Source organism: Manis javanica, chromosome 5, assembly GCF_040802235.1.
Source record: "Manis javanica isolate MJ-LG chromosome 5, MJ_LKY, whole genome shotgun sequence".
NCBI lineage: Eukaryota > Metazoa > Chordata > Mammalia > Pholidota > Manidae > Manis > Manis javanica.
The window spans coordinates 25,139,947-25,154,909 of record NC_133160.1 but is presented as its reverse complement, the minus strand read 5'-3'; the positions used below and the strand labels follow the sequence as shown (position 1 = coordinate 25,154,909).

Genomic DNA, 14,963 nt, shown 5'->3' with positions numbered 1-14,963 from the left:
TCTCTACCTACCACAAAGCCTACATTACATCTCAAATTAGGCAGTATAGCAGACGAGGGGCAAGAATAAGCCACTTTCCAGGGGCTCAGAGCCCAGCTAGTCAGAAAAGGCTTCCTGGAGGATTAAGGCCTAGGTGGGATTAGGAAAGGCAGGATGATGGGAAGGTATTCCAGGTGAAGGGAATGGCTTGAACAAAGGCAAGGACACTCTTTATTCAGTCAACTAAAATATTTTCTGAGCACCTATTATGTTCTAGGTATTAATCCAAGCTGTGGGATGCAGCAGTGAACAAGACAGACAAGGTCCTTGGCCTCACAGAGGAGGCATTCCTTTATGGAGGGAGACAGAAAAATGGATATGTCAGTATAATATATAGTATGCTATGTGGCAATAAATGCTGTAAGGAGACAAAACAAGGCAGTATAAAGGCACAGAATTAAAAGATATTTGGGGGAGAGGTGGTCAGTGAAGGCCTCACAGAGGAGGTGGCATTTGAGAAGAGGTCTGAATGAGATGAGGGAACAAGGCTTGCATCAAAGACAGGCTTTCAAGTGCAGAGGCGGAATTCTGGTTTGCATCTCTGTGGAATTCCAAGGGGGCCACAGTGACTGGAGCAGAATGACTTGGAGAGAGTAGGAAGGTGTGGGCCAGGGCACAGGGTTGTCTTGGGGCAGAAAGCAGATGATATAGGGCCCCCTGGGATTTTGTGCTAAGTGTGAAGGGAAGCTGCATCTGTTTGGGTCCTTGGAGAAGTAAATGCCAAGAATTCAACCCATGGACAGCTTTATTGGGGGCCATGCCATGAAGGATAAAGGAGACTGACGTGGGCCTGACCCCTGTGGAAGGAGAGAGGGAAGGATACACTGTTTCAATCTGAGCCCAAACAGAAGGCAATTTAAATGGAGGCTGTTTCATATAAAGAATTGTTAGGTGTACATAAGAGAGTAATTGTAAGGATGTAGAGGGAACTTTAAAAGCTCTCCTAGACAGAGTGCCCAAGGGTGGGTATGCTGGGAAGGGGAGTCCTTCCCCAGGCTGGGGTTCAGACCTCATTGGAGAAGCTGTGGTTGTGGCCCACTCGGGTGGCAGAGACCTCTGCTGCACTGCCTGGGCCAGAGCTGATCCGCAGTCACTGGGCAAGCAGGAAGCTGCCCTCAGAGGCCCAGGGGAGCTGAGGCTGTGGGCAAGTTGGGGCAACTAGGGCACCTTTGCTGATGTGAGGCCTAGAGTATGTGGCACCTGCAATAGGAGGGTGGTAAGAAGGGTCCTTGTGCCCAGTCTTCCTCTTCTTATGAGGACACCAGATTGGGTAGGGCCTCTCCTGATAACCTCATTTTAATCTCGTCACCTCTTTAAAGGCCTTATCTCCAAATACCATCACATTCTGAGGTGCTGGAGGTTAGGACTTCAACATATGAATTTGCAAGGGACACAATTCAGCACATAACAGTTGGGTTCAGGATTAGTCCCTGTGTTCCCTTCTTCCGGGAGCATCAGGCCGCTTTAGCACATTCCTCTCATGGCAGAAGTCAGAGGCTCCTGAGGGAGCAGGAGGGTGGGCAGGGACACGTGACGCTCTGAAAGCCCAGGCTCAGAACTAGCACACAGAACCAGAAACTACTTTTGCTTGGACCAAAGCAAGTCCCACGGTGTGCTGGTTACTATGGCTGCGTTACAAACTACCCCAACACTTAGTCGCATAAAACAGCCATTTTATTATGCTTACCAGTTCTGTAGGTTACAGATTCAGGCAGGGCACAGTGGGAACTGCTGGCCTCTGCTCTGGAATGTCTGAGGTCTCAGCTGAAAACAATCAAACACAGTGGCCAGAACCTTCAGGAGCTGTTTTCACTCTGGGGGTGGATGCTGGCTGTCATCTGGGACCTCAGCTGGAGCCACCAACAGAATGCCTGTTTGAGGCATCCCCAGATAATGTCTTTGTGCGAGTTTGGGCTCCCTCAAAGCATGGCGGGTGGGCTCCAAGAGAGCAAGAGGGAAACGTGTGGTGTTTTTATGATCTGGCCTCAGAAGACACAGCATCCTTTCTGCCAAACCCAGTTGGTCACAAAGGTCTCCCCAGGTTCAAGAGGAAGAAGACAAAGACTTCCCCACTTGGGAGGAAGTCAAAGTCGCAGTGTAACATGTGAGATGCATATGAGATGGGAAATATTGTTGTGGTTCTCTCCACCCCAAGTTACGCCCAACATCTGTGGGCAGAGAAATGTCCTCCAGCAGAGTCCACATGGTGAGTGGGGGGAGGGAAGGCAGAATTGTGAGCAAATAAGACAACCTACCACAGATACGCAGACATAACCAACACAAAATCGAGTTGACAGAAAGGAAAACTAACCACATTAAATTGGATATTTACTAAAATTCAAACAGAGAATAAGATTTTGACATTTAGATACTCATATCTGACCTGAACGAATTGGACCAATTAGAAATAATGGACATAATAGATAACATACAAAGGCAGGAAACTGGTGAAATCAGATGTAGACTAAAAATGAGACCCAAATCTTCACAGTGGCATTTACTCTGGAAACCAAGTGACTGTCATGAAAAATTAATTCTGTACAATTAAATTTAAAATAGGAAACACTAGAAAGAATTTAAAATAAACTAATGGGTTGAGGAATTGAATTGGCTGCATGCAGATTGCTCAAGAAAACTTTTTCTTGATATATTTAGGATTAGTGTAATTCTGATAAAAATATTTGGATTCAAAATTCAGAGTCATCGATAAGGCCAAAACATTTGGGTCAAAATATCCTGTAATAGTAAAATTTTCTGTAGAAAAAGAAACTCAAAGCACAAATAAGGAACTAAAAAGTATTTATCAGTATGAGAGATAAAGGGCTGATTTCCTTATTATGTTACTTTTTTTAAAGTTGTCTGATGAATAAGTAGAAAAAAACAAGAAAGCAAAAGTCATGCCAGAAGATTACAGAAAAGAAAACAAGTAGCCTACAAATTTCTTAGGGAAAATTTCAAACGTATAGAAAAGAATAGTCTAACGGCCTCCATGTGCCTTCCTGGCATCCACAATTATCTGCTCACAGCCCATTCAATTCCCCACCCTGACCCCTGAATTATTTTAAATAAATCCCAGATGTCACATAATTTCATCCATAAATATTTCAGTTTGTGTCTGTAAACAATAAGGACTATTTTAATAAACACAACTAAAATGCTATTAATATACTGGCATACTTTTGCCTTATTGCACTTCAGAGATATTGCATTTTTTACAAAGTGAAGTTTTCTGGCGACCCTGTGTCAAGCAAGTCCATCAGGACCGTTTTCCAGCATCATATGTTCACTTTATGTCTCTGTGTCACATTTTTGTAATTCTTGTGATATTTCAAATTTCTTTATTATACCGATTCTGATGATCTGTGATCAATGACTGACTCGCTGAAAACTCAGATCATGGTTAGCATTTTTAGCAATAAAGGATTTATAAATTAAGGTAAGTACTCTTCTTTAGACATAATGCTATTGCACACTTAACAGACTACAGTGTAGTGTAAGCATACCTTTTATATACACTGGGAAACCAAAAAATTTGACTCACTTTATAGCAATATTTACCATATTGCCATGGTCTGGAACTAAACTGACAATATCTCTGAGAATGCCTGTACATAAGAAGTCTTAACATTTCCTTAACATCAAATACCCAGTCAGTGTGCAAATTTCCCTGATTGCCTCATAAAAGTTGTATTCATTTGAATTTTCTTGGAACAAAGATCCATCTTAAATCTAAATATTTCATTTGCTTACCTGAATCTTTGGATTTGGTATCAGTAATTAGTTTCCATCCTCTTCTGTTTTCTGGAAGAGATTGTGTAGAAATAGTGTTAATTCTTCCTTCAACATTTGGTAGAATTCTGCAGTGAAATCATCTGACCCTGGAGAGTTTTGGAGGGGCACGGGGGTTAAATTATAAAATCAATTTCCTTACTTATTATAAGGCCATTCAAATTATCTGTTTCACATTTGGGTGAATTGTGGTAGTTTGTGCTTTTCAATTAATAAGTTGCATTTACTACTATAAATTTCCCTCTGAGCTCTGTTTTTACAGCACTTGTGAGTTTTAGTATGTTGTGTTTTAATTTGTCTCTAAGTATTTTCCAATTTTTCCTTTGTGATTTCTTCAACTCACTGATTAACAGTTTGTGTTGTTTAATTTTCACATATTTGTGAATTTCCCAGTTTTTCCTCTGTTATTGATTTCTAGTTTCTTTCCATTGTGGTCAGAGAAGATACATTATATGCTTTCAATCTTTCTTTTTTGTTTTGTTAAGGTATCATTGATACACAATCTTATGAAGGTTTCACATGAGCAACGTTGCAGTTATTACATTCACCCATATTATCAAGTCCCCCCCCAAGCCCCATTGCAGTCACTGTCCATCAGTGTAGTAGGATGCTATAGGGTCACTACTTGTATTCTCCATGTTGGTGTATTGCCTTCCCTGTGGCCTACCTATATTATGTGTGCTGATCATAATGCCCCTTAATCCCTTTCTCTCTCTCTCCTTCCCCACCTACCCTCCCCAACCCCTTCCCTTTGGTAACCACTAGTCCCTTCTTGGAGTCTGTGAGTCTGCTGCTGTTTTGTTCCTTCAGTTTTGCTTCATTGTTATACTCCACAAATGAGTATGATTTCAATCTTTTAATGTATTGAGACTTGTTTTGTAGTTTGAGGTACAGTCTATCAAGGAGAAGATGTCATGTGCACTAAAGAATGTATACTCTGCTGTTGGATGGAATGTTCTATAGACGTTTATTAGGTCTAATTGGTTCATAGTATTGCTTAAGTCCTCTGTTTCTTCACATTTCCTTTTGTGTATATTTTTAAGACACGTTCTTAAAGGTCACCACAGGGATTACAATTAACATTTAAAGTTTGTAACAATCTAGTTTGAACTAATACAAATTTAACTATAGTAACATATACAAACTGTTCCCATATAGCTTCACACCCTTTTATTTTGTGGCAAATTGTATCTTAACACGTTGTATGCTCATTACATAGATTTCTAATTTTTAAATGTATTTGTTTTTTAAATTATGTAGGAAGTAAAGAGAGTTGCAAACTGAAAATAAAGTAATACTCCTTTTATATTACCTCTGTAGTTAGCTTTATCAGAGTTATTTCTTTGTATGTCCTCAAATTTTACTGATTTCTACTCTTACCTTTATTATTTCCTTCCTCTGCTTGCCTTGAATTTACTTTGCTCTTCTTTTTCTGGTTTCTTGAGGTGAGAGTTTAGATTATTGAATTAAGACTTTTTCTCTTTTCTGATGAATGCATTTATTGCATAAATTTCCCTCCCAGCACTGCTTTAACTGTGTCCCACAAATTTTGATGGGTCATATTTTCATCTCATTCTGCTTAATGTATTTATTTTCCTTAAGAATTCTTTGACCCATTAACTATTTAGAAATGTGTCATTTAGTTTCTAAGTGTTTGGAGATTTTCAGGTATCTTTTTGTTACTGATTTTATGGTGGTCAGAAAACACACTTTGTATGGCTTCAGTTCTCTTAAATTTGTTGAAGTTTGTTTTATAGCCCAGAATATGGTCTATCTTAATATATATTCAGTGGGCACTTAGAAGAATGTGTATTCTGCTGCTGTTGAGTGGAGTGTTCTATAAATGTCAATTGGATTCTGTTAGTTGATGGTGGTGTTGAGTTCTACATCATTGGTGATTTTCTGTCTAGTTGTTCTATCAATTGTTGAGAGAAGGGCATTAATTGTGCATTTGTCTGTTTCTCTTTTTAGTTCCATCAGTTTTTGTTGCTTTCCTTTGATTAATGCATGATATATCCTTTTTATCATTTTTCTTTCAACCTGCCTATAGTTGAAGTGAGTTTTGTATAGACAGCATAGAGTTGGCTTTTAAAATTAACATTGCCCATATTTGTCTTTTAATTGGCATATTTAGACCATTACACTTAATATAATTATTGATACAGTACAACATATCTCCCAACTATTTTTACAACATATCTCCCAACTATTTTTTTTCCCTGTGTGTTCTCTCTGTTGTTCATTCTCCTGTTTTCTTTTTTCTGCTTTCCTGTACGTATACATAACTTAGCACAGTCTACTGGTGGTGTCATTTTCCCAATTTGAGTCAAGCAGAAACCTTACCTTCCTTTATGTCCCTTACCCACTCTCGTTGTTGCCAGGTGGGCATGGAATTCAGGACTCCCCAGTGTGGTCTCCATTGACATTATGGGGAGAGGAGGTGGTAGGAAAGGGCTCATAACTGGACAGCAGAGGTGAAAGTCCTGGCTTCCTTGGTTTTATCTCATAACACCCTGCATTAGTGGGGGTATTGGACACCTCGACTCATGTACTCAGCCATTGTTGATGTGGCTGAAGCCACGGTTTTTTCATGGTGTTTGATGAGTAGAGCTGTTATTGCCTAAAAATTTTGTCTTGCTAGGCTGTTCCTTTCCTAATCCTTTGACTAGAGAGAGCAGGGTTTTATTAGGGTTATTTTTTTTTTTTTCTGTGCCCATTGGCTTTTTTGGATAGCCAGTTCCAACATCTTTGGCTCCAAAGTCTGGGGTATCTGAGGCAGAAAGAAAACCCAGGAGACTCACCATCCTGTCATCTTCAGGTCCTGAGGTACCTGTTGGTCTAACTTCTCACTACTTTTCAGAGTTTTCTTATACTTGTTTTATATACAATGTCCAGGAGTTTTAGTTTCACTTAGTAGAAGAACCAGGGAAAAGTGCATCTGCTTCAGCTTCCCAGTAGTGGAAATACAAAAGTGGTGTCACTTGCCCTGAGGAGTTTCCCCCACTCTGTATTTTTCTGATTTCATTCCCATGTATTATTTATTGTGCCTCTCTGTTCCCTGTGTTTTCCGTCAGTGGTGGGTACATTTAGAGGCTTTGGTAGGATTAAGATTTGACTTTTTGGCAAGACTATTTTATGGGTGTGCTGTGTTCTTCTGCCAGGAGCACATGATGCCGCACTATCACTGTGTGCCATTTGTAGCTGACATTGGTCATGGTGTAGAGTCATTAACTTATTAAGCATACAGACGGCTTTCAAATTATTAAAAGAGGCCAACTTCAATTAGAGTTTTGAAAATGAAATTTTGAAGTCTGAGATATTATTTTTTCATTGAGTGGACTGACAGAAATCAAAGAGTATTAACATGGGTATTGGTAAGGGTGCAGAAGACAGGCAGTTTCATAGGAGGCCAGTTTTAGCTGCCTCCATCAAAATGACAAATGCATACCCTTTTGCCCAGTAATTCTACTTCTATGAATATCTTGTGGATACACACACGTGTATGGACACACTGGGGTGTTATTGTAGTATCGTTTGGATGAGGAAAACTTGAGAACTACCCAGTTGTTCCTCCCTCAAGCAGATTCCCAAGGCTTCCGAAGTTTTACAAACTGTGACAGATGTGTTGGGGCCCGTCTCAGAGGTCACGTGCAGCTTTGGCAGACAGCTCTCACGCAAGGGAACAGGCACCTGTGTCTTTTTGACCACACGTTTATGCTTGGCCCAAGCATGCGCAGGCAGGACATGGCAAATACTGAGGAGAAATAACCGAGAAGCAGCCCTCAGCCCAGGAGTGATGGGAATTGGTGGATAAATACTCTGGTGTTCTTGTCTGTAGAAAGCTCCATGGATCTTTCAAAGGATCCCCTGGGAAGGGGCCCCATCATCTGAAGTGGCAAGTCACCCATCATTGTACTCTGTATTGGCTTCCTGTCCTTCCCTGCCTTGCTGTCCCCACTGCCCTGGGATCACCACTTAAAGTACTTAACACTTGAATCCTTATTTTAGGCTTTGCTTTTGGGGGAGATCCATACTAAGACAGAGTTAGAACTTAGGAGCCCTAGGACTAGTGCCCTCAGGGATCCTTAGAGCAGTGGGGGAAGGTGGGGGTCTGAGAGAATAGCCTGATAAAACTTACATAGTAATTTATGTGCCAGATGCCATTTTAAAGCATTTTACAAGCATAAAATCTGCATTATATCACCATAACCACCCCATCAGGTAGGTATGATTATCATTTCCATTTTACAGGTGAAGAAAGTCAGGCACAGGGAAATTCAGTCACTTACTTTTCCTAGGGCACCCGGCTGCCCCAGGCAGTCTGGCTTCAGAGTCCTGCTCCTAACCACGACACTGCGCTGTCTCTTCTGGTCCTCACTGCTCCGTCAGGATGGGCTGAGTATGGCTATGGCTGGGCTCTTGCCTCCTGGACATCTAATGTGTGGCCAGCCACAGAGCATGTGGCTGCCCACGAGGGAGGACCAATTTCCCCTCCAAAAGGACCCTCCACAGCGTCCATGGAGCCCCTGGATGAGTTTCTTTTCCAGGTACTCAGGGAACTTGGCATGAAGCCCAAATGAGACTGACGTGCCTATAAGGGATGGCCAACCAGCTGCAGAGGGATGTTCCACCACATAAATGGACTGCAAATAAGAGTTTTATTGTTATTTTTATTTATTAATATTTTTTAAATGCCATAGGGCAGGAACAGTTTTTTTTGTTTTGTTTTGCTTGGGGCGGGGGTGGCTGTTTTTCATACTAGTGCAATTTGAGCCAAGCCTTCTTCATGTAAGGACTGGTCATTTCCCACTTAGCAACAAATTTACAAACCATCTTGATAGCTAACCTCTACATTATGTTTATATTCCTTTTTATTTTATTTTCAGAGGACCTTTTTTAAAACTTTATGTCGATATTCCTGGTACCTTAGTATTCTAAAAATGACTTCCTGTAATTTTGGCACATGTGATCTCTATATACTTATGTCTTCTTTGATTTTTAATAAATATCCATTCACTAATGTTAGAATGCTGGACATATGGAGTATTATTCCCTCCTAAATTATTTAGACCATCCCATTTCAGTAGGTTCACACATGAATAATTAGCTTGAATAATTCTATGTTTAAGAGCCTTGTGAATTCTCATGAAATTTAAATGGTCTTACCACAAAGTCCTTCCTCTCCCCTCTCTCCTTCTCTCCTCTCTTCCTTTGTGCTATACAGCCTTCCCAGTGTTAATAAGAGTTATAATTTTCTCAAAAAAAGGGAGATGGGGTGGGTGGGTGCTGAAAGCTTTATGTCATTTCCTGTGTTCTGGAACTCATCATTATTTTAAAATATCCTAAAATGAAAAAGTTCATTTGGATTTGATGTCTACTTGATTACAATCTTATATTTGTCAGTTCAAGAAAGGGAAGAACTAGTGTGGCCTTTAAATAAAATTTCAATTGCAAGCTTTGGAACAGTTAAAATTTTTCTATCATCTACTTGAGGCCTCAAAGTCTCCTGTCAATGCTGATTACGAAGAATGTGAAGAGATCATCATTAATAAGCCTTGATCAGGAGTGGTGTGACTCATTTTGATCACAAAAGCTCATAAAAAGGTATGTTCACAGGAACAAGATCAAGTTTCTTAAGAAATAAATTTTAAAATAATGTATTTGGGTGTTTTAATCAAAGTTAAAACTTCACATCTTCTCTATAAAATATATTGTATTTCATTTCTCTCATCATAAAACAACATATAGAAGTGGAATGAATTTTTCCCCAGGACCCACATAGATAATCCAAAACCCCTTCCAGCTTTTCTTCAGTGTGCAATTCCAATATTTTAGGCATATACCATGGGATGTATAAGGTTGGTAATCACTGAGTTAGAGGTCTGGTTAAGAAATTTATGGAATACAACACGGCTAGAAAAAGACTGAAGCCCCCATGAGTTGATAACTGTTGAAACTGCGTGATAAGTACATGGGGATTCACGTGTAAATATGGAAACGTCTGTAAGATATATTATTTAGGTGAAAAATGCAAGGCAAAGTGTGTCTACAAGTTATTGTGTAAAAAAAAAAAAGAGGGAGGACCAAAATGTATTTGTATCTATGTATTTGCCTGTATGTGAAAAGGATATCAATAATCTGGGGAAGGACTTGAGTGGGTAGGTGGGGGACAGGGGACAGGAACATATCAGGGGGGGGAGGGGCTGGAGGCTTTGGTCTTAAATTAAGGAAGGCGAGAGGTGGTCCTGAGCTCTGGCAAAGGTGTAGCAAGCTCTGAATCGGTACCGAAGGGTTGGGAGAGTTGAGGTCCTCTTGATAGGCAGGGTGGAGGATGGAGGACCGGAGCACACTGGCCAGGAGGGTCGTGGGTGTCGCGGAAGAGCAGCTTAGGGGTGGGCATGGCTTCCAGGTCGCAAACCCCAGCCACCAGGGGACAGTCAAGCCTTCTCCTGAAAGCGGGTGGGCGGAGCCCCCGGGCCAGGTCCTCCCCTAGCCCTGCCCCCAGCGGGAGCGTCCGCCCCTGGAGGCCTGGCTGGCTTTCCCAGACCTCGCTCGGACCTCCGGCTGCAGCTGCGTGGGATTCGGTGAGGTGCACCTCCTCCCATCTTCTGGTGAGCCCGACCGATGGTCATTGCTGCCCTCACTCCCCGCCCCTCGGGCAACATCCAGGCCTCCCGCAAACTGTTGGGTTATCTCTTTAGATCTTAACCCAAATGGCATGATCTGGCTCCTGCAGTCATACCCATTTATAGAGGGGAAAGTTGGGACATAGATTAGGTAACTTGTCGAAAGTCACAAGACCGCAAGACCAGGATACACAGCCGGCCTGTCCACCTGCGGAACTAGAGCATTAACCAAAACACGGCTTGGCGGCTTCACTGGTCTTCCTACTTCCACGGTGATCCCCCTCCTGGTTTACAGTCTTCCTTAGGCTCTGACTGCCCTCAGGATCAAGTTCAGTCCCCTAACTCTACCTCTCAGTGTATCATCTTGGCCCAGGAGCCCCCTCTCAGCTCCAGACATGCCAACTCCCCTTTAGCCTGAAGAAAACTCCTCTCATTCTGTGCATTTGGATCACTCTTCTTCCTCCCTGCTCCTTTCAGTTACTTTTAAATACTCTTCAGGCCCTGGGCTGATGTCACCTTCTCCAGGGACCCCTCACCGACTCCTGGCTCCCACCCAAGCTCTTCTCCTGTATTAAAGGCTGTTGGAGCACTCATGAGCTTTTTGGGTTGCACTGGCCTCAAGATGCACGCTTCGGTTTCCTAATTATAATGGCGCCACTATTCCAACAACTCAAATCATCCTCGCTTTCTGTCTAAGGCTATCTCTAATTCATCAGCAAATCTTGTATGTAGGTCCTACCTTTACAGTGTATCTCTAGTCTGACCCCTCCTCACCTCCTTCCCTGCTGGGTCTTGTCTGTCCTGCCATTGTTCTTCATGGCTGTCCTGTTTCCAGGTTTGCCCTGTGACAGACAGAGCCACCCTTGGTCTGTCTCCTCCACTAAAATGAAGATCTGATAAGGAAGGGCTTGGTTTACTGCAGAATCCTCAGTGCCTAGGACTGTGCCTGTGTAGGGCAGGGCTTAGTAAATACTTGCCAAGCAGCTATCTGTTCCTGCCACCAGAATGTCAGTTTTTGGAGGGCAAGGACTGTGTCCTGTTCACACACAGCCCATGCCCACATACAGCAGGTGCTCAATAAAAACCCCGTCAACGTACAGGTGGAGAAACTCAGGCCCAGAGGGTGGAAGGGACTTACCCAAAGCCGTCCCGGAGGGCAGCAGAGCCAGCACAGCCAGCCCAGCACCCACTCTCCTGCATCCTCTCTGCCAGCTGAGCAGCCCCTTCTTTCCCCAGTCCCACAGCACACAGGAGCCCAGACCCTTTGTTCACTTAGTCAACAAGGTTTATTACTGAACTGCACTTTTACCTTCACACAGACTATTTTAAAGAGCTGGAACAGTGTGGGGTGAGGGTTGGGGGAGGGACAGGTGCCCCTCAGGAGCCAGGACCCCTGGCTGGCTTCCCCGGACCAGGGCAGGGGAGGGAGCATCAGGCTGTTCAATCTCCGGGCACCAGCTCTCCACGTGCACACGCACAGCAAGCCAGCAGCTCCTCACACATAAATACAGACACGCTTAACAAAAATAGTATATCATCTTCACAAGGAATAAAAACTAGTTTCGAGTATGTACAGCAGAGAGCCCGGGGTGGCCGGGGCTAGGCCAGGACCCCCAGGGGTGAGACAGGCCATGGGTGGAGCTGGGAGAGGGAGGCCTGAAGGGCTCCTGGCCAGGCCACTCTGACCTTGGCAGCCCTGCTGCCAGGCTCAGTGGGGGTGGGGCACAAATCTGTTAGGTGCCCCCAGCCAGCCCCGCTTGGTACACCAGGCTCTCCTTCTGCCCCTCCTGCCTGAGGTAGGGAAGACCCTAGGGCTCCCACAGCTGCCCCCCATAGCTCCCGTTCACCTCTGGGCCGAGGCCTCAACCCGTGGACCCCATGGGCAACAGCCCAAGGTAAAGATACCACAGGCTAACTTGCAGAAAGCGAGGCAGCTGAGGCCATCAATAGCTCTGGGGCACCAGTCTTGGGCCCAGTTGGTCCCTCAGTCATGGTCATGGGAGCCAGGAGAGGGCAAAGGGCAGGGACTTGGGATGGTGCTGAACTGCAAGGGCCACCCTAGGTTTGGCATGGGGTGCTTCCTGCAGCTGCAGCCCCCTCCCTCCTGGATGGATGGGGCTGGCATCTAGTCAGAGGCCTCCGGGGGACATTGGCCAGGCCAGAGGTGGGGAGGGGGTCCTGGTCTTTGTTTTTTTAGCCCAACAGCCTGAATCTCTACTGAGTCAGAAGTGGCCCCTAAGCGGCTCTTGGGGGTTGGGGATGAAAAAAAGGGGAGCCCAAGTCCTACAGGGGATAGGAAATGATCAATTCTGAGGCCACAAACATCAAAACAAAGGCAAGTCTCTCCTTCTGGGGAAAAGGGTCAGAAAACTTTCCAGCTCCCTGGCAGGAAAGCATTCGTGGGAGGCTAAGGGATAAGGGGGTTCCACCAATCAGGCAGGGACCTCCAGCCCCCAGCCAAAAATCTCCCCATACCTGCTAGCTTCCATGGAGATTTTGGGGAAACTCTGAGGGTTTTGAGGCTGGGAGAACTGAAGTGTGAGGGAAGGCAGCTCTCACATAAGCATGGTAGATTCTAGAAAACTAATTGCAGGGGACCAGGTCTAGGCCCAACCTTGTGATGGGTAGGTGGCCATGGGCTGCATGTAGTGGTTCTCCTGGTGGCAATGGTGGCTGGACAGAGGGATGTGGTGGGGGAAAGACGGAGGTGGGAGGGTGGGTGGGACGGTAGTCAGTGTCTGGTCATTTCCGACTGAAGAGTGAGCCCAGCAGAACCACACCAGCCACAGTCATGCCCGTCAGGAACCAGCGGTTGAAGCGCTCCTGGCCCTTCCGGCTCTCCGCTGCTGCATTGTTCCCGTAGAGTTCCACAAAAGTGTCCTGCAGGAAGAGAGAGAAGGGAAGGTGTGGTCTTAGTCCTCAGACAGTCGTGTGAATGGGTGGGGGATAAAAGGTTAAGTCCTTCTTGTTGGAAATGACTGAGAAAGCAGTTGCAAGGTGGGGAAAGAGCTTTGTTCAATGTCAGACAGCTAAGAAGTGGTACACTAGCACCTAAGGTGGGAAAGAGATGGGCAGGGGCAGGGAACAGCGTGACAGGAGGCCAAGTGACTGGAGCAGAGTGCAGGGCAGCAGGGGCCAGGGGAGACGGGGTGCAGGGGTGAGTGAGAGCCGAATCATGCATGGTCTGGAAGCCACAAGGAGCTTGGAGCTGAGTCTTAGGGAAGGAGAAAAAAGCTAAACTCCTGAGTGATTAGGGGCTTAGCAGGTTTGGGGACTGTGGGCCAGGAGCTCCTTCTCCCTGGCCAGGACAGACTGATGAGTGGGCAGAGCAGGGAAGAACAGAGGAGGTAACAGTGATGCAGGACTGGGATGGGGTCTAAGAGGCCCTGGCCCTGTCCCCCCAGGGGGTATGACTCGGGGCCAGGAGGAGAGTGGCAGCCCTCTGCCCTAGAGCTAGTCAGGAGGAAAGCACATGACACGGAGAGGCTGTGGGTTAAATCACCCCGCTCAGGGTAGGGCCAGCCTGGGGCAGGGAGGGGAAGCCTGGAACACCCTTTTACCTTGCACCCCATTTGTCCTTTAATCCACAACAACACTGCAGTGCAGGGCTATCTTGCCCCAGTTACAGACCAAGAAGCTGGGCATCTCAAGGCCGAGGGACTTGGTAAGGTCACACAGCTTTGTCAGTGGTAGAACCAGAAGCCAAACCTGGTGGCAGGTACATAGAATGAGTATGCTATGTGTTTAGGGAGTGAGGAACACTGGTTGGTTCCAGAGACCATGTTTTCCTCTCTACCAAGAGCTCACACCATGGACCCATATTTCCTCCTGGGCCCAAGTGGCTGAGTGGTGGCTGATCCCTTAGACAGCACCTGCCATCTCCAGGTGGCCTGGGGTCCCACGCAGCCAGTTTGCTCACTCTGATACCTGCCTGGCCCCACTTCTGGTCTTGATAACTCCCTCAGTCCATGCTCTATGCAGAGATTTTTAATAACATAGATCAGATCATCGCACTCCTGTGCTTAAAGACCTCCAACAACTTTCTCTGGCACTTAGAAAGCCAGTGTCATGGGCACTGATCTGCCAATTTGATTCAAAGAATCTTCAACATTTATTAAGCCATTAGGGAGGTAGCATAAGCCAGAGCCCTAACCAGAAAGCTTACCTCTCTAGGGGAAAAGGAAACTACAGGAAGCAGATAGGAAAGCCCCTCATTCAGACCATGTCACTCAAAGCTCTCACCCTTCCGAAGGCTTCCCATCACACCTGGAATAAAGTCCCTACTTGTCACCATGGGCAGCAAGGCCTAGTGGGACCTGGCCCCTCCCCACTGCACACTCCACCCCAGCTGCACTGGCCTCCTTGCTGTTCCTCCAACAGCTCAAAGGGCCTAACCCCAGATCATCACCTGCCTCACTCCCTCATATCACTCCTGACTCTGCTCGTTTCATCTCCTTAGAGAGGCCTATCCCTGGCCACCTTGTTTAAAATAGTACCCAACTTCATCTC

The 14,963-nt window shown here is 45.2% G+C and overlaps 1 protein-coding gene and 1 long non-coding RNA gene across 6 annotated transcripts in view; one reads left to right on the top strand and one right to left on the bottom strand.

Moving 5' to 3' along the window:
• The first annotated feature begins 8,580 nt into the window (after positions 1-8,580).
• Positions 8,581-14,963, top strand: part of LOC108393095 (uncharacterized) — a 32,542-nt gene continuing 26,159 nt past the window's right edge. The window contains exon 1 of the long non-coding RNA XR_012131392.1: positions 8,581-10,439. This is a non-coding gene — a long non-coding RNA (uncharacterized lncRNA). The remainder of the gene's footprint in view (positions 10,440-14,963) is intronic.
• The window catches only part of BCL2L1 (BCL2 like 1), a 44,812-nt gene continuing 41,566 nt past the window's right edge, over positions 11,718-14,963 (bottom strand). For all 5 annotated transcript variants that reach the window (XM_017653700.3, XM_037004665.2, XM_037004666.2 and 2 more), the window contains exon 3: positions 11,718-13,334. In XM_017653700.3, the coding sequence (XP_017509189.2) occupies positions 13,197-13,334 (138 nt within the window). In that variant the 3' untranslated portion in view covers positions 11,718-13,196. The remainder of the gene's footprint in view (positions 13,335-14,963) is intronic.